Below are 22687 nucleotides of genomic sequence, written 5' to 3' on the forward strand. Positions count from 1 at the left end.
GATGGGATAAATGCAGAGACTAAATGTCACTGTTTGCTGTGCTGTACAATTGTGTGACAATAAAAGTTGATTTACATTTATATTTTTGTACATTTACATTTTTATATCAATCTTTCACCTTTCTAGTTGGGGTTAAAGTATCACTTCACGTATGTTTTCTTCTGTATTTCTTTCTTACAGGTGTCAATTCTTTCCAGGTCTACATGGCTTACAAGGACTACTACCAGATGAGCAACAGTGAGGTAAAATAACTTTAACTTAGTGTACACTTTAAAGGATGCAATTTCTACTTTCTCTCCATACTGGCAGCAAAGAGATGGGGGATCAAAATCCACAGTTCTCCCTTTGTGAATTAAGGCACAAGCTAAAGCGAGGCTTCTGCAGTCTGTCTTACTTTTAGTACAAAATTCCCTTTTAAGTATAAATTATCTTTCCACTGCAGCTCAGCAAGGAAACCGTGTTGGTGGGGACACAAAGCTGGAATTATTTTGTACTAAAAAGACTGTAAATTTGTTGGATTTCCACTTGATTTTGCTAGGTCAGACTATTGAGGTCTGTTGCATTTCCCCCCACTCCTTATATTGGAATTGTGTTAGGAAATTATTGTGGCTGGTATGAACAGGAGGAATTATTTCAGCAACCAAAAACTCTTTCAATGCACATATGGATATGAGTATTCATTAAGACAGACCTATCAGATCTTTTAACATCTTTAGTGTCAACAAGCACAATGCGTGTGTTTATGTGCAGTATGGCATGTGTATAGCTGCATTCATTGCAATTGCTCTTATTAGATTACTTAAAGGGATAGCTTGGGTGTTTTGAAGTGGGGTTGTATGAGGTACTTATCCATAGTTAGTGTATTACTTACAGTAGGTGACGGTCAGCACGCCCTCAGTTTGGAGAAGCAGACAGAAGTTACCGCTAAGAACCAAAGTAATGTACTGCTGTGGACGGGGCTGGCAGCAAAACACATTTTAGTCACCAAAAAGAAAGACCCACCTAAAAAAATCAATATCAATTTTGAGTGTACGCTATATTTAGAATATTTTCACCGCTTTACCTTGCTGGAACTCGAACTATGCCTTTAAGTAATCAAATAAGAGCAATTGCAATCAATAGAAATCAAACACTGCCGCGAAACTGAATAGTCAAGAAGCATGCAAACATGGCAATGTTTTTGCTCAAAGCAGTGACACAGTGTCTAAAAAAGTGAGTAAATTATGAGTTTGCGTTCCCCATAATACACAAAATTTCCAGCTTAGTGGGTAAAGTTTTAGAAAAGCATGAATCTGTTTTTCTCCCTTGAAACACCCTGTCCTTATGTAACTTGAGGCCTGTGATGCATAACATAGTGAGTTCATACTGCAAGTTTAGCTGGTGAATGCAGAAAAACAAAGTCCAGACGGTGTGAGGCAAGACTCTCGGTGTTTCTCATGCAGCCGTGGCTAATTCGGTCGCTCTGAGCAGCACATGAGGCAACTCAAATAGTCCAGCTTGAAAAACTGATGTCATGCAGCTCACTAAGGAGCTGTGGTGCAGCGACATAACAGCAACTGCAGCTCATCCCCCCTTCAGTTTAACCATTTCTGGAGACCACACACACTAATCACAGCGCGTCGTGGTAGACATCATGTAAATTGCGGGCTTCTTTTAAATTGTGGCTTCGGGTTGACCCCCGGGATAAAAAGGAGTGTCTGATTCTTGTGTAAACAGCCAGGCGGGATTTTAAACATAAAAACAGTGCCACTGTAATTTCTCACTGTTTCTTTCTCCTGCAGCTCTATGAAATCTTTACCTTCTTGGCGGAGAGGGGAGGCATCGCTGAGGTCCACGCTGAAAACGGCGAGATCATCGCTGAGGTAAAGATAAAAGATAAATAAACTGACACATAAAACTCTTCTTCCCGTTTCTCCCCTGCCTCGTATGCTTTACTACCCTCTCTTTAATTACTTGTCTCGTGTCCAACTCTGTGATGTGTTTTGTTTTTAGTGTGATTTATGTCAGTTTATTTCAGCTTATCTCAGTGAATCTCCTCTACCTACAGACTAAACACTGTCACTGATGAGAGGGAGAATGCGTTTCCTGCAGGGCACTAATGTGTGGGTGTAGTTTACACAGGGCTGTGCTGTGGTCAAATGAAAGTGAATGAAGCGCAATAGTTGGTGGATTGAGAGGGTTGGTATTACTCAGAGCTCCAGACCATGCCTGGATTCTGTCACTGGGTGTGTGTGTGTGTGTGTTGGATCCGATTCATCGTAAATCCCAGATCTCCAATCCAGTATTAAACTAGGACATTGAGTGAGTCTGATTTCCATGAACCCCCAGATTATGTCATGCTCTGATTTTACTTTAGAGCTCCTGAGATAGAGAGGCCTTGTTTACACTCGTGTGTGATAAATAGTGTTAGTGTGGTACAGAGGACATGTTGTAACCAAGTGACAACCACCATGGATACGTGCTGAAACCATTGCCGAAGTATCTAAAGTGACAGTCCCTCTTATGACCACTAGATGCTCGCTTGAGGAAAATTCTAATTTCCCTCCAGAAATACAAATACAAAATGCACCTTTTCTCACAAAGTTCACATCTTATGAGTGAATTTGTGTGTGTTGGTACAGTAGCAATTTTGAAAAATGTTTTTCCATCAAGAAAATTCCAATATTTTTCAACCTTGGTGTTATTCTCATAGTTGTGGCCATTCTTATAATAGTTCATGCTAACTTTTTATGCAAACTCTCTGGAGAAATTGGGTTAACATAGAGTCAGTCAAAGGGGGCAAACAGCACAAGCACCTTAAAGTAAACAGAAATGAAACCCCATGGATTAGCTACGGTAGCTACCTGCATAGGCATCTACTTGTGGGAAAACTTGCTGGTTGACGTAACCAAACATTTTTTACTAATCATTTCATAAATTGCATGGTTCGTTTTCAACAGAGTCCAACAAAGGGAACACAAAAATGTCCTTAAAGTTCTCAATGAGAAATAATATTAGATATTAGATTAGATATTATAGACCATGATATTCTTGCTCTAACCCTAACCAATCTCACCTCTCCTGCCTAAACCTAACCAATCCAACCAATGAAGGCAGCGACTACTAGCCAATCAGAGGCAGAGTAGGGCGGTCCATGCCTTCGCTATAGCAGGATTCCTAACTTAGTAGCCAGACCGGCTACATAAAAACACAGAGAAGCTCCGATTACAACACACACAGAGGGAGAGCGACTTCATTCTCTGCTCAGGTAGACACTACTCCTCTATATCTTTGCATAGCAAATAGTTGTTTCCATATGGAGAGCTGACTGTCCTCTCCGAGCAGCAGTGGCTGCAGGAACATCAACAGTTTCTTGAGTTGTCTTTTGGGTTTCCTGTATCTGTATGGTGACAGTAGTGAGCATGACGCAAAGTGAAAATGGTCAAATTGTGAGAATAAAACCCAAATAAAAAAATACTGTAATTTTCCTTTAACGCTTAAAAATTAGTCCTTTTTGGGCAAGCATGTCCTCATATATCATCCATGGTGACATGACAGATACTATGTCTACTCTAAGTGTCTCCATGCAGGGGTCAGCTCTTGAGTTTTTGGGAGGTAGGTGTACTGTACATGTATACTAACGCCCTCTACAGTCCCTGGATTCCCACAGTCCTCTGTGTGTGGCCTGACCCAGATGATAAAACTGCTGCTCATATCTTTCACACAGGCGGAGAGAAGCAGAATTTCATTTTGGAGTGTGACCAAAACTTTACATCAGCCCGAACACTCAAACCACTGAACACTATAAAATAGTCCCACATATATCATCTCTGAGCTAAGCAGCCTACTTTTTACATGTTTGTTGAACAGGAGCAGGCCCGCATGCTGCAGATGGGTATCACTGGACCGGAGGGACACGTGCTGAGCAGGCCAGAAGAGGTATAACACACACTGTACATACACCTTTATACTAAATACATTAAATTATTTTAAACACAAAGGCTGTATTCTGCATGTACAACTGCATACTATACTAGTAATACGTACTGACTTGGCCAAAGTGTAGCCTGTAGTATGCAAACAAAAGTAAAATCTCCAGTATGCCAAAAATACCCAGATTTCGTTTTGATTTTGAAGAAATCTCCAGTATACATCGGACCAGTCTAACTCACCTGCTGTTCGTCAGTAGTTTGTAGTAGGCAGTTTTGAATACAGCCATAGTCATGAACATTTTGAAGACTGAAACAGCCAAGTATATCTGTTTAGATACAGATATTGGCTGTTTTAATGTGTTTTAATGCCTTTTATGTTTTTTTCCGGTGATCATAAAATCACTCACATCGTCATGATGACGTTCCTGGACTGGTCTTCACACACACACACACACATATTGTTCTTGTTACACCCATGTGGTTTCACATTAGAGGCGTTGGGTGAAAACTATCTGGTTCCCCCAATTGTTGCCGCTCATGTTCCTTCAACAAACAGCGAGATGAAAGCCAACTCAGCAACTTGTGTGCCTTTTAGCTTGACTGGGATTTTCCACTCTGTGGTGCAGCACGGTGGAGTTGTCCCTCCAGTCTTGTAGTGTCACGCAGTTAAGTGGCGTCTTAAGGATCAAAAAGCTCGGTAACGTGATTTAATTGAGCAGAGACCTAGTTGGATTAGTGTTTTATCAGTGTCTGGTGTCCTGTTTGGTTTTAATTTATTGGTTATTGGACCCAGGTTGAGCTTGTGGACTAGAACACAATAATCAGACAGCATGAAGGAGACAGTCGTCACATCTGGAGGCATAACATTGGACCTCTACTGGCAACTGATTTACCATTTTGTATTGAAAATTGTTTCTTGTATCATAAACGTTTCAGGAATTGAATAATCAAATTAGGGTAATAAAAAAACAATGTGGCACTCTCGTCTGACCTTCATGTAACTGAATAAATCCCTCACCTCTCCAGTTTATGATGTTCAAATTATAAGCTTCCTCTTGTCATTTTGGTTAAAATATTCAAATAATACGGCTCCAAAAATACATAGTTTTCTGTGGTTAACATATTTGAAGTTTATTTGAGAACTTCCTAATGGGAAAAACATTCCCAAGTCAACCACAATGTCCTGTCCCCTTCTGTAGCTGGAGGCAGAGGCGGTGTTTCGTGCCATCACCATCGCCAGCCAAACCAACTGTCCTCTCTACGTGACCCGGGTCATGAGCAAGAGCGCCGCTGACATCATCTCACAGGCCCGGAAAAAAGGTAACGAGCGGCATTTAGACTTCACCGCACAATGCAGAATATTTTAAACTACTGTATGTGTTTATATACAATGAGCATTAGGTTCATTTAAAAAAAACAAAACGGTGATTGCCTGATATGACACTATACTTACGTAGTGTCAGTATAAACTAACAAGAAACTTGCCATTAAAATAATGTATAGTCTAGGAAAAGAACATGACTACTTTGCTGCCCACCTTTTTTGCTTTGAATATTTATTTAGTATTGTATTTCTGCTCATTGGTAGCCATCTTTCTGTCTGATTTCTGAGACGTTTGGAATGCACACACCAGCATAGCTGCACCTATGCCCTTATAAGATGATTTTACTGTCTGTCCTCAAGCTGCTGATGCACACGGACTTTGGCTCTGCTTGACATAATGAAAAAAGATGCTATTCTCAGAGGAATTTCCAGATTTGTCATTCAGGTCTTTTTCTGTGGTTGGGCTGTCACGCAGCCTATTCCTCACAGTCCCAGGAAATAGCAGAGGTGAACTGAGTGGGCTGCTTGGCCGTGATGGATTGTGAAATATACAGTTTTTGAGAATGGAACAGGAAAAGGGGAGAGGGCAGAGAGGAAGAATGTGTGTTTAGATGTCTTTGGCAAAAGGCCACATGAGGTTTTAACAGGCTGACCCCAGAAAGACTTCTCAGTCATGTACACCCTTTACATGCCTTTATGGGCTTTGTTTGGAACTATTCCCGAGCATATTTCCTGACATTTAAACCAAGAAGGAAACAATGAGGTGTGAGGGCAAAGGACCATGAAGAAACACAAGAGCAGACAAGTGTTAGTGGCAGGAATCAAACCATAACTTATCATGCACGGAAGAACAAGTTCCACTACAATAGAGCCAAAGTGAAATATGTACATTGCCAAGGGTGATGTCTGGCTTTTTAAGAGATTAGGAATGATTCCTCTGCTGCAAACACTTGAATTAATGAATCACCAAAGCTTTTAGTGAGATTAAACTGCTGACAAATTAACCAGGCTTCATTGATGCAACTCATGATTTTGTAATTGCCAAGAATCACTCAAATAAATCAATTTAATAGGCTTTACATTTGAGATTTTTACGGTTATTTCTTTCCCCAGGAAACGTCGTGTTTGGGGAGCCAATCACGGCCAGCCTGGGGACTGACGGGACGCATTACTGGAGCAAGAATTGGGCCAAGGCTGCTGCTTTTGTAACATCACCTCCTCTCAGCCCCGATCCCACCACTCCAGACTATCTGAACACACTGCTGTCCAGGTACGCATCACAGCATCTCCCTCTGGTCAGGTTGTTTTTATCATCTCGTGCTCGGCTGAGACACGAGGCGACCCATTATCATCTGATATTACAACACTGTGCATAGATAGCACGACACAAGGCAAAGCAGGATACAGTACAATTAGACAGATCAGTAATTAGCTCCATGGTTACCGTACAGTACGTAGTGGTACGGCAGCAAATAAAGCATGACTGATTTAATTACAACACTTTCGCTCATCAGAAGGCGTTCTAGCTTGCCGATTATTGTGAGTTAGGAATCTTAAAGAAGAACAAAGAAATTACACAAATAAGCTCCCACACACAGGAACCATGACTGATGAAGATCCTTGAATAGAAATGCAGCTTGTAATAAATGTACCAAGTGTTGACAGGGGCTTATATTTCACGTTGTCACTATTTATGTGTCCTTCTATGTTTATATATATATGTGTGAAAACGGAAAAATAAGAAAACTGCCTTTAGTATAAGTTAAATGAATGCATTCGGGTGAGCTCCGTCATGAGTTAGAGCGTCATATGAAAACAGAAAACATTAGTAATGGTATCTGCTCGAGGCATATTCGTTCTGTTTTGTTGCACCTCTCCTGCCAAAGAAAACAAACATCGTTCCTTGTGATGCAGAACTTAACTTGTGTACACAGATTGCGCTGTCCTGGCATAATTCCATTTTAACTCTGTATTTTCATGTTTTCTTTGTCCCGCAGTGGAGACCTGAGTGTGACCGGCAGTGCTCACTGTACCTTCAGCGTGGCCCAGAAGGCCATCGGCAAGGACGACTTCACTCAGATCCCAGAAGGTGTTAACGGAGTGGAGGAGAGGATGACCCTCATCTGGGATAAAGCTGTGGTGAGGACGAGGGTTTTGTTTTATTTTTAGCTTTTGAGCTTTTTCCATTTTCAAATTTAAGAGGAAGGAGAAAGGACTTAAAGCAAACAAATAATGAGAGATCCACATAAAGATGTACTCTAGACTTTAAGGACGCTTTCACAAGCCACAGTCCATTTGGCTAGTCTGAATTAGAGTGAAATTGATACTTTCGGTTTGTTTTCTACTCCAGCATGGTTCAGTTTCACAGTGCACAAATGAAAGCGGACCAAATTATTTCCCGAGGGGCGCGTACAAAGAAGCAAATTTGTATTTTTCGTCTATAGAGCTGCGACTTCTCTGCAGGGAATTGCATCCTTCAATATAATGTTGTCAAAGTGTTTTCACTTTGACTCAGCACTGATCTACTGTGTGCACGAATCCCTTCTCCTCCAGTTTATCACAAATTACTTTATAAACATCTCTATTTTTGTGGACTTTATTTAGCATATTTTGTATGTTCTCTTCGGCCCAGAGGTCAAGCAAACAAGTCAGTCTTTACCTGTGTCCATCTCAACAAATGGCTGCTCAGGCAGCCTGCGTTTTGGTTCACTTCTTGCAGTTGGGTCAGATTATACTGTATTCTCACTGCATTTGAACCACACCAGGGTTTGCTTGGAAACCGAGACCGCTTGCGAGCGTTGGTCTCAGACCGGTTGTTTTTGTCCACACCAGAGTATGATTACTGCGTTCACAACTGCCCAAACGAACCGCACCAGAGTTTGTGTAAACAGACTAAATGTTGGCTTGTTAAAAGCTCCCTAAAGGCTCTTGTTCTGTCTCCCTCTTTTTTATCTGGCTTTCACTGTTTTTCCCTACATTACTCTGCTCCTCTCTCTCCAGCTTTATTTCACTGTCTTGTTGTCACTGTCTCTGCCTCGCTTTGTCATTTCCTCTTCTATCTCCACATCTGTCCTTTCCTTCACCCTTGGCTACAGCACACTGCCCTCATTTTTTCCCCCCCTTCCTTCTCTCTCTTGTTATCACTGCATCAGTGCACTGCTAACAGACACACAGCATGTAGCTTTAGACAGCTGTGGAGTGCTGGGCTGCCTGTAAAATGTACTCTGAATCTATTTCCTTTGGGTAGTTACTTAAAGGGCGGGTCCATTATTTGAGGTTTTTATATCATTCTGTAGCTTCCCGGAGGTGTTTCTTATGTATTCAAATTCGAAATTAAAATGTTGGTCCAAGTATGCTTTTTAATGCTATTTTCCTAAGCTCCTCTAGAAACTTTTTTGCACATGACCTGACGTAGGTTTCTACATGACGACGTTCTACATATATATATACATATATGCTTATTCATAGTCAGTGTATTACTTAGATGATCAGCATGCTCCCAATTTGGAGATGCAGATACAGATTGCTAACAGCTGAAAGGGCGTTTCCATTTGAAAAAGAACGCAGATGGACCCGCTCTTTAAAGTCAAAGCTCACACTAAACTTGGACTGAATGCAGCTTTTTTAGAGGCTGGTAGTTTTATTTTTTAGGGTAGCTAGTTACCTGTTTCCAGTCTTTATGCTAAGTTAAGTTAATCGCCCCCCTGACGACAGATCCATACATAACGCACAGACATGTAATGGTAATGGATCATCTCTTCTAAATCTTGGCAAGAAACTAAAAATAAAACATTCCTTTAACATCTTGCTCATAATTTCTGATGTTAGGTCATTTATAGTTGGCCATTTTATCAGTGGGATTAAGAAAAACACACCTCAAGACAACAACGTGTTCAGTTCAGTTCAGTTTTTTTATTGTCCCACTGGGGGAAATTTGGCTTGTACAGATAAACAATGATAGTATACACATAATAGCACAACAATAAAGAATATAAAAATAACAATTGGTCAGTTGCTTCATGCTCCACGCTGTCATCTCTCCTACATCTCTCTTAAGCTGTCGTTTTCTCTATCAAACTATGGACGCAAGCTAAACAATCAATTTGATTTGCTCAATTGAGTGCAACAACTGCTGTATTAACTGGATTAGCTGTGCCCGCGGTCTATAGCCGCGACCGATTCGTGAAGATTATTATTTATTATCATTCGTTTATCAAAAATTGGTCACGGGTGAGGATAGAACCGTCACTCGGTCCGGGTCTAACAGCAAGATTAAAAAAGAGATAACAGTTTATTGGCTAAAATGAGTGACTGGATTGTAATAAAGGCAGATGAAAAGTCAATAAATAAAGGTCTTGCATGAGTTTTTGTGTCTTCTAGGTGCTTATACAAATAGTGAAGTAAAGTGGCAGTTGCATACTCAAACCCTCTGTTGGTGCTATAGATGAAATGCATGGGGTCTACTAATCGCTCAACCCAGTTAACTAGTGCTGAAAGGAGAATATGTCATCTAAATGTAATCCAGCTAGAGCTACATATATCCACATAGTGAATCCATCTATATATAGAGGCAAAATGCATTTCCATATGAGGTGAAAGGGGCACCATTGTATCCAGAAACCAGTCGTCCTTTTTTGACAATTTACTTACTACTCCCTGGTTGTGCTTATTTCCCTCCCAGACTACAGGCAAGATGGACGAGAACATGTTCGTGGCGGTCACCAGCACCAACGCAGCTAAGATCCTGAACCTGTACCCGCGTAAGGGCCGGATCGCCGTGGGCTCTGATGCCGATCTGGTCATCTGGGACACAGACTCCATCAGCACCATCACTGCCAAGACGCACAACTCGGTACGTACGGCGCGCACCGGTCAAAGGTCGTGCTTTGTGTTTGTTTCAGTTAAATTCAGCTCACAAATTATGTCATTTTTCCTTTTGTTCAGTAGAGCTGGAAATAACTTTGACACATATCTCATCATTTAAACTAGTGAAACCATTGTTTCACACCGTCTCAGTCGGTCTTACTTGGCTAGAGTGGATGAATGCAGAAGGGAGTACACCAACAACGAGGGGACTTTTTCTTGAGTAATGCTGTTATTGTTACAGTAACCATGATGGCATTAATCCATATGTTCTTCTGTAGCCGGGGTGAAGAAAACATTCTGAGACAGATGAGAAAAAAAAAGGTAGAAATTAAAAAAGGCTGTTAAAAAGGGTTTAATCTTCAGTGGAAGAGTAAAGCAGATCATGAGATAAGAGATAAGTGTCTACATCTGTGTGTGTGTGCAAGATATACTGTAGAGAGAAAAAAAAGAGAGAGAGAGACAGGGTTAAGGAGAGAGAGCACATTTTTGAACAGCGTCCAGAGGGCTCTCAGTTCCTCTGAACGGAAATGAAGTCTCTGTGGATGTTCACTACTAATACGACTCACGCTGTACTCGCCACATGAACGGCTCTCAATGTAAAGCCGAGCCTCACTAAATCCATAAACCCTCAGCGATGATTTGGAAAAAAATATGGATTATCCAGATACAACAAACATTACGTCAGTGATGCAAACAAACATGGAATCTGTGCGCTGTATAATCAAGCGGTATTTCCTTTCTCTACATATGACACTCGCTTGAACTGATCATCCCAAAATTTTCCATGATTGGTCAACCATAGTGGGTTTATAAAGAATGTCATTCATTGCACAGGGTTATGCAACACTCATATTTAAAATACTTTCACAAACCCCAGAGATTTTGGAACATCTTTGCTTGACAACTCGTCGTCTCATAAAGTGGAAAACAGTTGATGTCATGGGAATCATCTCATGTAATCAGAGTCAGAACTGGTGGTGCAGCGCGACCACCGTTTACGCCGTCCTCCACAATTGCAATCCACATTGCTTTTCTTTTTATTGCGATTTGGGGTTTGAAGGTGGCGATCATGAATCACAGCTGGAAGACTAGCCAATTCTCATATAAAAAAGGGGCTCTATGTAAGAATCAGAAATTGCTTGTTAACAGTTTTTGGGGGTTTTTTCCGGAAAAAACATTCTTCACATTAAAAGCAATCTACAGGCTGATAGAAGAAAGGTCTTATTTTTTAGGTTAGGTTGCAATCTGTTCACACATTAGCAATAAAAAAACATTTATACGTGTACTTACTTAAACTGACTACATACAGTCTCTTTAATATTTGAAATAATCTATTGACCTGGCAGCCATTTAACACCATGAGTAGCAGACAATCTACTGCCTGTTAGCGCTGCTTTCCTTTTACAAAGTGCATCATAGTGAAGATAAATGAATCCTCTTGTAGTGCAACTCCTGAAACAAGTGAAGCTACATTAGAAACATGTTAAACTGTGTTACGTACGTCAGTGCAGACAATTTTTGAACTCACTCTGAGGGTCTAAGACAGGGGACATCCTTCCTTAGTCACACACATTTACATAATGAGGTTCCTACCATTACACACAGACACCAGAGGATCCCAGAGAGGCCGCTCGGCAGCAGAGGAAGTGTCCGCACAGGAAATTGAGGCTTCAGCAGCCCAGCACAAATCCTGCTTATCCAGACAAACATGAGTGAGGAAAGAATTTACTAGCAATGTGTGTGGGGTTTTTAGGACCGATGAAGTGAAGTTTGTAGATTTTAATTTGCCTTGCTTAAAGGCGGCTGTTTAGTAGGAGAGAAAAGAACATTGCTCCGTCTCCAGATGGAGGAATGGAAAGAGACAGAGAGAGAGCTGGACTAATAATACGTCTTCTCCAAATGTGGAGTACATCCACTGAGGATCCTCGGGTTCTTACATAATGATGTCACCCTTTTCATTTCCTGCTAGTCGTCCTTCCAGATAAAACAGAGGAGAGCAGAAGAGCACGGCAGCTCCCAGTTCCAATAAATCTACCTTAATGGATAGTCTGTCACCAGGCCAAACAGGAGCAGCCCTGTTTACTAGCACACTGTGTTGGGGAAGTGTAAATATGACTGTGCCGTGTCTTAGTTTGTCACCAGTAAGCCCACATCTGGTCTGGAGTGGTTGTTGTCGTCAAAATAAAAAATACATAAATGGACATAAGGATATTCTGAGACAAGAACAAGCAGCAGCAGCAGCAACACACACTCCGATACACACTCAGCTCAGTCATGACATCATGTTTGGCGTGCCGTAAGTCTTAGTTATGTCCTGTTCTGGCCTGGATTTGGACGGCGAGCAGAAAACAGGGCCGTGTGCAGAGGAAATAAGCAACAATGGAATGAGGGGAGGGGACCATCACAGATCACAAACATGTCGAGGAAAGAAAGTTGGCACAAGGGCGAATTGGACGAGGATGAATAGTGCAAGGAGAGAAAAGACAGAGGATAAGAAACAGACAGAAAGAGGGATAAATGGATGAAGGGGGGACAGACAACTGGAAGGAGAGAAAGAGAGAGAGAACGTGGTAGAGAGTGAGAGGAAGGGAAAGAGAGTGAGGCATTAAAACACCAGCTGGATGATGGCAGCTGTTTGTACATGCCAAACAGACAAGTGTAGGAAACAAGGCGATGAATGATAAAGAATGGGAGAAAGCGAGCATGGGATTAAGGGAGCATAGAGGAGAAAGAGAGTTTATGCTTCCACTTCCTGTCTCTTCATCTGTCCTCTCACAGCTCCCGCTGTTGTAGTCTTCCTCATCTCCTCCGTCCCTTCATCGGTCGTTTAATGTAACAGTGTGTAACGTTTCAGGGGATCTATTAGTAGAAATGGAATAACTGTTTTCATTAGTGTATAATCACCCTGAAACTAAGAGTTGTGTTTTCGTGAGCTTGGATTGAGTCCTTCATATCTACATAGGGAGTGAGTCCTCTTCACGGAGTCCAACATGTTTCTACAGTAGCCCAGAATGGACAAACCAAACACTGACTCTAAAGAGAGCATTACGTGTTTTTATCTTACCTGAAGGCCACCGTAGTTCTCCGACACACTTGTGGAACTGCAGTTACGTGAGTGCAAAACGATGGTACCGCAAGCCGCAGTCTGCAACCACACTGCTAGATGCCACCGAATCTTACATATTGTCCCTTTAAGGGAAGGTTACAAGAGGTTGTATTTTATTGGTTTTGTTTCCTCAAAATTAAATTAGATTGATCAAATTAACTTTGATGAAATTTTCATAATCAAAAAGGTCCTAAAGCCTCATGACAAATTAATTGAAAACTCCACTCCGTTAATTCTTACTATCAATGGAGTTATTTGTTCAAACTTCTGCTTCAGTGTAGCTTTAATAAAATGATCTTTCTTTTCTTACAGCTTTGTTCCTCATCCTGTTCATTGTAAAGTGTGTCGACCTTTTCGCCCTTCTTCTTCTTCTTCTCCTTCCTCTTTTTCTTCTTCTCCTTCTTTTTCTTCTTCGTCTTTTTCTTCTTCTTTTTCTCTTTCTTCTTTGTCTGCTTTGTCTTCTTCTTATTTTTCTTCTTCATCTTCTTCTCCGTCTTATTTTTCTTTTTTGTCTTTTTTTTCGTCTTCTTCTTTTTCTTCTTCTTCTTCTTTGTTTTCTTCGTCTTCTTCGTCTTTGTGTTTGTATGTTTTTGTGAGAGCATACTGTGTTAGTATATGTCTCTTAACATGAACATGGTTTACATTTACATAACATGTATGTATTACTGTCAGTGTGTCCGCTTTTGTAGTTTTCACATGATCATTTTTACATATTTATATAACTGTATGTCTATTTTGCATAATTTCTCCTAAGTAGCTGTGGGTACTGCTGTAATAAATATATATTTATTGACGCCACGATTGTTTCTTTTCTATGTCATAGCTTTTATTTCAAGTATCTAATAGTTTCATGTTTGTGCTTTAGGCTGCTGAGTACAACGTCTTTGAGGGCATGGAGCTGCGTGGAGGCCCACAAGTGGTGATTTGCCAGGGGAAGATTGTCCTGGAAGATGGGAACATGCACATCATCTCCGGCGTGGGTCGCTTCATTCCCTGCTCTCCCTTCCCTGACTTCGCCTACAAGCGTGTTAAAGCCAGGAAGCAGGTAAATACAGGTTCTACCTCTGTCCAGCCTACTAATTTATATACACCAGACACAGCGATCATTGTGTTGAGGCATACCTTTAATGATTTAAGAAAAAGCAGAACAGAAAAGTCTTCAGCCTTGATTTAAAAGGAGTGAGTGGATGGTATGAGTCAAGATCTTTTGGATTATAAGTGAGGAAGTATGGGGGTTTGGTCTGGAGTAGAAGTTACAATGGTGGAGAGAAAATCTATGGAGGCAGTGAAGTGGGATGTGGGGGAGATACAGTAAGTCTGACATCAGCCTCCAAGGTTCAGCCACAGGGCGCTGGCTGGCTGCACTTTTACACTGTATAGTGCAGTATGTCCATGCAGTGAGGGTGGTCGAGGCTTCGTCATCATGGGTTTAAAAAAGGATATAGTGAGTCTGGATGACTTTCCCAGAGAGACCTACCACATACTGTACAGCAAAAGTCCAAAGTCTACAGTTGAAATAAGCTCCACATTTACAGTTTTGATGTCATCTCACAAGACTGATCTGATTCTAAAAGCTATTTAGGAAACAGGAAACAATAGGAAAAGCCACAAGCTAGCCAAAGCCTTTCCTGTTATAGAAACATTATAATATGAGAAGATAAATAACATTGTAAGCGTGCCGTTACACATATTCATTGTACTCATATTCCTGTTTAGCACATAAGCCACTTTTTATTTATTGGTGGCAGCCACTAACACAGATCTCACTGTCTCACTGTCCAGTAGCTGTACCTCATCAGAAAAAAATATATTAAAAAGGTCATTGTTATTTCCTTCAAAGTATTAGCTAACCTAATTTAACCAATTGTTTTATAACAATTTAAACTCAAAGCAGACCCTGCCGTCTGCTCTCTCGCCTTCTCATCTTATGGGCCAAAAATCTCATTGTACAACAATTTCCTAATTTGCAGCTGGCTGGTGATGAGAACATGGAGCTGTAGTAACAGTGGGCTGTTTATCTTGGTACTGTTGGAGCTTTCTTCATTCACAGATGTCTCTTTTTAACTCCTGACGGAGCTTCCAAGATTCCTCTGAGTCACGCCGCTGAAAGACGGACTGACAGACAATGGCTGTTTCACTATCAGTATAAAGTTTCAACTTGCTTTGAAAACATACTGTAATACTGTATGTTGAGCTTTTTTTATGCTCTAGTGTGTAAAAGGGGTTTGCTTACTTGTGTTTGTATGTCTATGTTTGCGTGGATGTGTAAATCTGGAACTGGTTGTCGGCAGGAAAAATGCATATAGAATTCAGACACAAACGTCACACAAACAGTCATATAATGTAAAACAGGTGTGGATTTGGTTACATTAAAGGGATAGTTTTGGTGTTTTGAAGTGGGAATGTATGAGGCTACAGTAGATGACGGAGAAGTTAGGAGAACCAGACAGGAGTACCGGCATATGAACAAAGCAATATACTACTGTGGACTGGGAAGATTTTAGCCACCTAAAAGAAAAGCCCACCTAAAAAAATCGGTTTAAATATACGCTATATTTAGAATTTTTTCACTGGTTAACCTTGCCGTCAGACGGCACTTTCTGACGGGGAACTGAAGCCGCTATGTCCATCTATGCTCTCGCCAAAGTCACCAGACTCCATTGAAAAAAACTGTAATTTTACCTCGCAGAACACGGGGGGTTGCTGGTCTACCGCTGCCTCGATCGGTTGATTTGGTTGTGCTATTGTGTGACTTTGGTGAATCCGCACTAACCAAAGTCACACAATAACACAAACAAACTAACCTATCGAGGCAGCGATAGACCTGCAGCTCTCGTATTCTGCATGATAAAATTGCAGGTTTTTTCAATGGAGTCTGGTTGCTTTAGCGAGGGCATAGATAACAGCTTCGGTTCCCCGTTGGAAACATAGACTGTATAGCTTTCTCACGGCAAGATAAACCGGCGAAAATATTCTAAATATAGTGTACACTTAAACTGATATAGATCTGTTAAGGTGAGCCTTTCTTTTAGGTGGCTATAATACGTTTTGCTGCCGACCCCGTACACAGCAGTGCGGTAACTCCTGTCTGTTTCTCCTAGCTGATGACGTGTCAACCGTCATCTACTGTAGATAATACACTGACTATGGATAAGTACTTCATACAACCCCACTTCAAAACACCCAAACTATCCCTTTAAATCTTTCGTGATACCAAACACCATAATGTCTCTCTGTGTCCTTACCCATCCCAGCTTCTTTATTTCTCTCCTCACCACCTCCATCTCTGCTCTCATCGTTTGTCCTATAGCTGGCGGTCCTGAGGGCAGTACCCAGAGGAATGTACGACGGCCCGGTGTCTGAATTCTCCATGTCCCGCGGTGGCACCCCATCAGCTTCAGCACGTACCTCTCCCACCAAACAGCCTGTCAGAAACCTCCACCATCAGACTGGATTTAGTCTAGCAGGTAACCCTGCACCCTGCGGTGAGCCCAGCTTCTTAATACAAACCCCACCTCTCTGTCGCCCGGTGCTCTCTTTCATCTCTTTATGGTCTGTATTGATTTACACCGTATGTAGGAACATCAAAGGAGCATGCATGTGCATCAGTCGATCCATCATCACGCCCCCCCTTTTATCTCAACTCAGCTACTGCGTCATGCTGTGAAGGACAACAGTCATGTGATCTTTAGCATGTTGTTGCTCTGAATGATGCTTTCACATCCCTCGGCGATAAGCCTCAAGCCTGCAGAGTGACCTAATAATCTCTCATTATCCTGTTTCATACTTTATGATGTGCAAAGTATGGCATGCGTTTGTCTGCAGTTATATCACGTTCCTTGGAAAAAAAACGGTTTATATCATGTTTATATGGCAATTTGTCTGTTAATGCACGTCATTAAGTTGCCCGATTTAGCTCCTTTGAGTTATAATGAGCCACAGTGCAGACAGCATGGAGTTCAATTTGTGTACAAAATAGCTCTTTTATGTTGATGAGTGGTGAAGAAAGAGAGAGAGAGCGGCGGCGACGGGAGCGAGTAACATTATCGTCTCCGGCCCAAGCAGGAAAAATTAAAAGAGTTTGGTTTGTCCGTTCTGGGCTACTGTAGAAACATGACGGAGCAACATGGCGGACTCCATTGAGATGGCCCGCCCCCTATGTAGATATAAACGGCTCATTATAAGCGAACGAAAACACAACGATTCTTATTATCAGGTGATTATACACTAAAGAAAACACACTTACTAATATTATATTCCAATTCTGCCAATAGATCCCCCTAATTGTTACACACTGGTCCTTTAAAACAACTACGTTTGTAAAGTGAAAACTGAACATTGTGAAAAAACGATACAAACGAAAGTTCGGTGCGTCTCATACCAGTGCTAAAGTGTGCCTTGTGCGGCGTTATCAAGCGCCAACGACCGTGACAAAGCGTTTGTATTTGACGCCCTGGCACATTGTAGTAAGCAAACTATGGCTTCTATTGTCCTACATTCACATGAAACATATATTTTGCACTACTCAACTTCTTATCCATTTAATCATCCTAACTCAGTTAGATCAGTCATTCTCTTTAATGACTCATCTCTAAAAAATGCACCTTAAATCCCTTTCTCTGGCTGAATCCCTGTCTTACACCGTCTCACGCCTCTCACACACATGAAATACTCTTTATTGCTCTTTAAGACACTGTGACCTCTAACTACATCCTTTCTGTAATGTCAAGCTACATTCAGAAATTAAGTGTTTTCCACAGTTCCACTTGCTATAAGTCACGCTGGATATGAGTTTTGGCGCGAGGCCCTAAAACGTACAGCGTACAAGATTTCAGCCCAGGCATCTGGACACGGTCTATTAAGAAAGCCTATCTAATGTGAGCGATCACAACACATTCAACATCTGTTCCATTACGCAGCGCTACTGAGTGACAGGCTGATTGTGCCCATGTGTAAGCCTTTGATTTAGAAAACAAATGTGAGAAATCGTTTTTTGTCAGGCTACCAAACAGTGGAACTTTGTAGACACGGTAAAACCAGATAGTCAGTGTTTCCACTGTTTTACAGTCAAACTAAGCAGTCATAGCTAGTACTGGAGCCAGTTATTATATCTTCCACGACAGACTAAATGTGTCTAAATCAATGAGAGCAACCCCGCCTCACCTGGACAGAACGCAGCTGTGTCTTTGTGAATGCATGTGGTATTTTTTATGGTGGATAACTCATTTTGAAAGTCCACAGAATAGAGTGCTACAGGAATGAGTCCTTAAATCCAGAAATCCCCCCTTTAGACATGCCCACTTTTATGATAATCACATGCAGTTTGGTGCAAGTCATAGTCAAGTCAGCACACTGACACACTGACAGCTGTTGTTTCCTGTCTGGCTTGAGTTTGCCATGTTATGATTTGAGCATATTTTTAATGCTAAATGCAGTACCTGTGAGGGTTTCTGGACAATATTTGTCATTGTTTTGTGTTTTTAATTGATTTCCAATAATAAATATATACATACATTTGCATAAAGCAGCATATTTACCCACTCTTGATAAGAGTAACTTGACAAGTCTCCCTTGAAGGTACATTTTGAACAGATAAAAAATGTTAATTTGCGATTAATCATGATTAATCATGGACAATCATGTCATTAACCGCAGATTCCGATTCTGCAATAATACAAAACCCAATGGAAAAATCCTATTGGCTTCTTGTTGAGGAAACCAGGGCGATGCTATCTTCCTAGCTGGCCTACAAAGATACGTCATCCCTGGAGCACTCTATGAGGTTCAGCCTTTGGCTTTATTGAGCAACCTGTCTTTACAAGCATAGCTCATGTGTGATACCTCATCGATGCAAAAAAGACGGTGACCTCCGCTGGAAAGAATTTCCACATTTGAGTACATGAATTTAGAGGGTAGTGAGGCTGCTCCTGTTTCCCAGGCTTTATAGTTATGTGTGTTTTATTGTATGTGTGTGTGTATATTCTTAGAGTGAGTCAATCTATTTTAGTTTTCCCGGGGCCACCACCTGCGGAGTTGATTTACTTGTCTGGAATGAGATGGGAAGGATTGTTTGCTTAGATACAACGTATCATAGTCTGACATCACTCTACTTTCCGTTTATATACGCGCTGATAATTTGTTGCAGCCGGCGCTCCTGGCTCATCCTTTGGAAACACCGTGCTTTATGTCAAACTCTAGCTTCTTTTGTTAATGTTTCAGCAGCACTCATACAGGATGCGGTCTGCTGGAGTCTCACTGACACATACCATATATCATAGACAATAGTGTCTAATGTGTCTTAAAAAACCTCTGGTGCCTGTAAAGTAATCATGGGAGTTTATGACAACAATTATTTTTGCCTTATTACGATATAAAAGCTATTATGTGTAGAAGTCTGAAGGGATTGACAAAATGGGACAACTCGTGGTTTTAAGAGCAGAGATAACTTAAAGTAAAGTAACACTTTAGGAAAATGTGGAGGTTTTATGCATGTGCTCCACACATTATCATATACATTAAATTCACTTAATTTGTCCCATTGAGGGTTCACACATGGAGTTTTCTGCATTGCAACGTTGACTAATCAGCATGCAGGTGGCGATATTTATACATAATTAAAGGCTAGTATCATAAAAAAATGTTATTTGGAAATCCATCTCTTTTCTCCATTTCTTGTCATACACAGTGTGTAACATTTAGGGGAATCTATTGACAGAAATGGAATATAATAATAAAAAAGTGTTTTCTGTAGTGTATAATCACCAGGATTATTATAGTAAACTACAACAAAAATAAGCAGAGAAAATTATTAATATTAAACTGAAACTAAATAAAAACTAATAAAAACTTAAACAAAACTAAAACCAAACAAGCTGAAACGATATTGCCGGGGTAAAAACAAATGAAAAAAGAACAAAAAGAAATACATTTTAGTTGTAGTGTTTTAGCTACAATCACTGCCGAAAAAAGATGACAGCATGAATTTCTGTCAATTCTCGTGATATTGAACCACAGAAATTGAACAGACTTGACCTTTATATCTACATAGGGAGTGGATCCTCTTCACTGAGCCGGCTGCCATGTTTCTACAGTAGCCCAAAACGGACAAACCAAACACTGGCTCTAGATAGGACTTTCACGTTTCCTCGCTGTAGTTCTCCTACACGCTTGGCACACGGGAGAAATTTCAGTTGGTTGCAATCTGCAACCTCACTTCTAGATGTCGCCAAATGCCACACACTGCACCTTTATATGCCTCACTTTAATTCTCTCTTCGCCCTGGTTTTCACTTCGGCCTTTTTTTCTTTTTCACCCTACTGCCTTGCATGCTCTTTTTTCTTCTTTTTGTAACATGCTTTATCATTCCCTCCTTTTCTCTCTGTCCAGGTCCCCCCACCCCAGATGACATCCCCATCAGGCCTGCTGGCCGCCGTATCGTAGTGCCCCCCGGTGGCCGTTCCAACATCACATCCCTCAGTTAAACAGCAAGAAGACAAAGGGGACGCATCCTGAAAACGACAGCAGCCAGAGTGCAGGATTGAGGGAGGGAGGGTAAAGGGGAGGCAGGGAGGGTAAAGGGGAGGGAGGGAGGGAGGGAGAAGGGGAGGGAGGGAGGAGCAGATGCAGAGGACCATGATTAGTTAAAAGTTAAAAGAGCAAAACACTGAATCCTCATGCCTTACCTGTCACAACGCTACCTGGCTCAGATGAGAACATCGTCCCTTTTCCTGGAGAATTAGTACTGAAGTGTTACCACCAAATCACAACACACATGACCAGTCTTTAGCCTCACTTCTTCTCAGTATAGAATACACCAGAAACATTCAACCAAGTAAGAAAACAAAAGTTCTCAAAAGGAAAATGGATACTGCTTTTCTCATGAATGACGCCACGGTTCTTTCACCCTGTTTGGCTTTCAATGTCATCCCCTTTTTTCAGTATCCTGCTTCGTCCATAGTCAGCAAAAAAACATAACACTAGATCCCACGTTAGCCATGTATTATCATGCAGTACCATTGACTAGCTCTAGGTGGCATTGTATATACGGTAGATGTAATGTAGCTTTGTGAATGATGTTGTTGCAGCCTGTTTGGGTTTACTGGACCAAGTAAAAAGGTGTTTATCAAAACCTCAGAGCAGGAGTGCTGTTGGACATGGAGCTGCATGGGCCACAATGACATGGGCGACGTGATCCATGATCCCCTGAGGTGCTTGATGAATACCGTCCCCATGATGTATTGATTGAGTAATTATTGATGTTAAAAAAAGGAAGATCTTGTGAAGACAAAAAAATAGAAAAATTTAATTTTTAGAAAAGGTTTTACAATTCTTTATCCCCAAAAAGGTTTATGTGCGGTTTTATTTCCTGCACTCCTTCATCGCTGTATAAAAAAAAGAACATAAGAAACCGTCCTTTGCATTTGCTTCTAGCTTATTGGCTGCTCCTGTCATCCTCAAATCATCTTGAAAAAGAGGAATAAAAGATTAAAAAAAAAAAAAAAAGAAGTACAAATACAACCGTCCCTTGTAGTCACTTTTAATGATGAGCTTCGCACTTGAGGTCAACCAAGAAAACCAGATGCAATTAAATGAATAAGTAAGAAACACCTGCTTTCAGATAACAGCACTTCACCTCTTGCTTTACTTTTTCATTCCTGACAAACTGGGCTCACATTTTAGGACAAGAGGAACACCATCACTCCCTTGTCATCCCAACGTAGCCCTCTAACGCAATCCTGACTAATTCAACACCAGCCTGAATATAACTCTGGGCCCACGTTAGTTTACAGACGCACTCTAGATGTGATTGTGTTGGGGGGCCTTAGAGCTCTTTCTGTCTCTGCTGTTTTCTGATAAGGCAGAGGATCGCGGTGCAACGAGGGAAGTTTTTATTTTGTCGCTGTCCCACTGCAGGGGGGAGGGAGGAAAAGGAGATGGCGTTTTTATTTTGGCAGTGGCGGGGGCCGACTCTGAGGCAGGCACGAGTGGTGGTTTGTTGTATTTATGTTAGTTTGACAACCTTTTGTTAATGTTTTTATGTTGTTTCTTTTTTACTGTTGTATCAAAAACCCAGAGATGGCAGGTCAAAAATAAGGTGTGTTGTTGAGGTATGATTTGTTTCCTGAATAAACATGAGTTGCAACTGACCGACTGACTGAAAACTCTTATTTACATTATTCAATTTAACAAAAAGAAATATACACTAAGGTTTATGTAATATATACATACATTTGCATAAAGCAGCATATTTGTCCATCCCATGTTGATAAGAGTATTAAATACTTGACAAATCTCCCTTTAAGGTACATTTTGAACAGAAAAAATACATTTATTTGTGATTAATCGGGATCAATTTGAATTGATTGACCACCCTAATAAATAGTCTTTATTAATGAATAGAAAGAGACCTAAACTTACAGATTTCACTATCACTTGATAGAAGTGTAAACGTAGGCTACATTTTTTTTCTGATGATTAAAAG

The 22687-nt window shown here is 41.0% G+C and overlaps 1 protein-coding gene across 3 annotated transcripts in view; it reads left to right on the forward strand.

The window, feature by feature from the left end:
- Positions 1–22353, forward strand: part of dpysl3 (dihydropyrimidinase like 3) — a 52375-nt gene extending 30022 nt beyond the window's left edge. For 2 of the 3 annotated variants that reach the window (XM_037748232.1, XM_037748234.1), the window contains 10 exons: positions 181–242; positions 1782–1862; positions 3850–3918; positions 5111–5231; positions 6348–6504; positions 7232–7373; positions 9916–10086; positions 14072–14251; positions 16517–16691; positions 20593–22353. In XM_037748232.1, coding sequence (XP_037604160.1) covers positions 181–242; positions 1782–1862; positions 3850–3918; positions 5111–5231; positions 6348–6504; positions 7232–7373; positions 9916–10086; positions 14072–14251; positions 16517–16691; positions 20593–20687 — 1253 coding nt within the window. In that variant the 3' untranslated portion in view covers positions 20688–22353. The remainder of the gene's footprint in view (positions 1–180; positions 243–1781; positions 1863–3849; positions 3919–5110; positions 5232–6347; positions 6505–7231; positions 7374–9915; positions 10087–14071; positions 14252–16516; positions 16692–20592) is intronic. The other variant, XM_037748233.1, reaches the window with a different exon arrangement.
- The last annotated feature ends 334 nt before the right edge of the window (positions 22354–22687 follow it).

The sequence above is a fragment of the Sebastes umbrosus genome, chromosome 17 (genome assembly GCF_015220745.1).
Source record: "Sebastes umbrosus isolate fSebUmb1 chromosome 17, fSebUmb1.pri, whole genome shotgun sequence".
In the NCBI taxonomy this organism is placed as follows: domain Eukaryota; kingdom Metazoa; phylum Chordata; class Actinopteri; order Perciformes; family Sebastidae; genus Sebastes; species Sebastes umbrosus.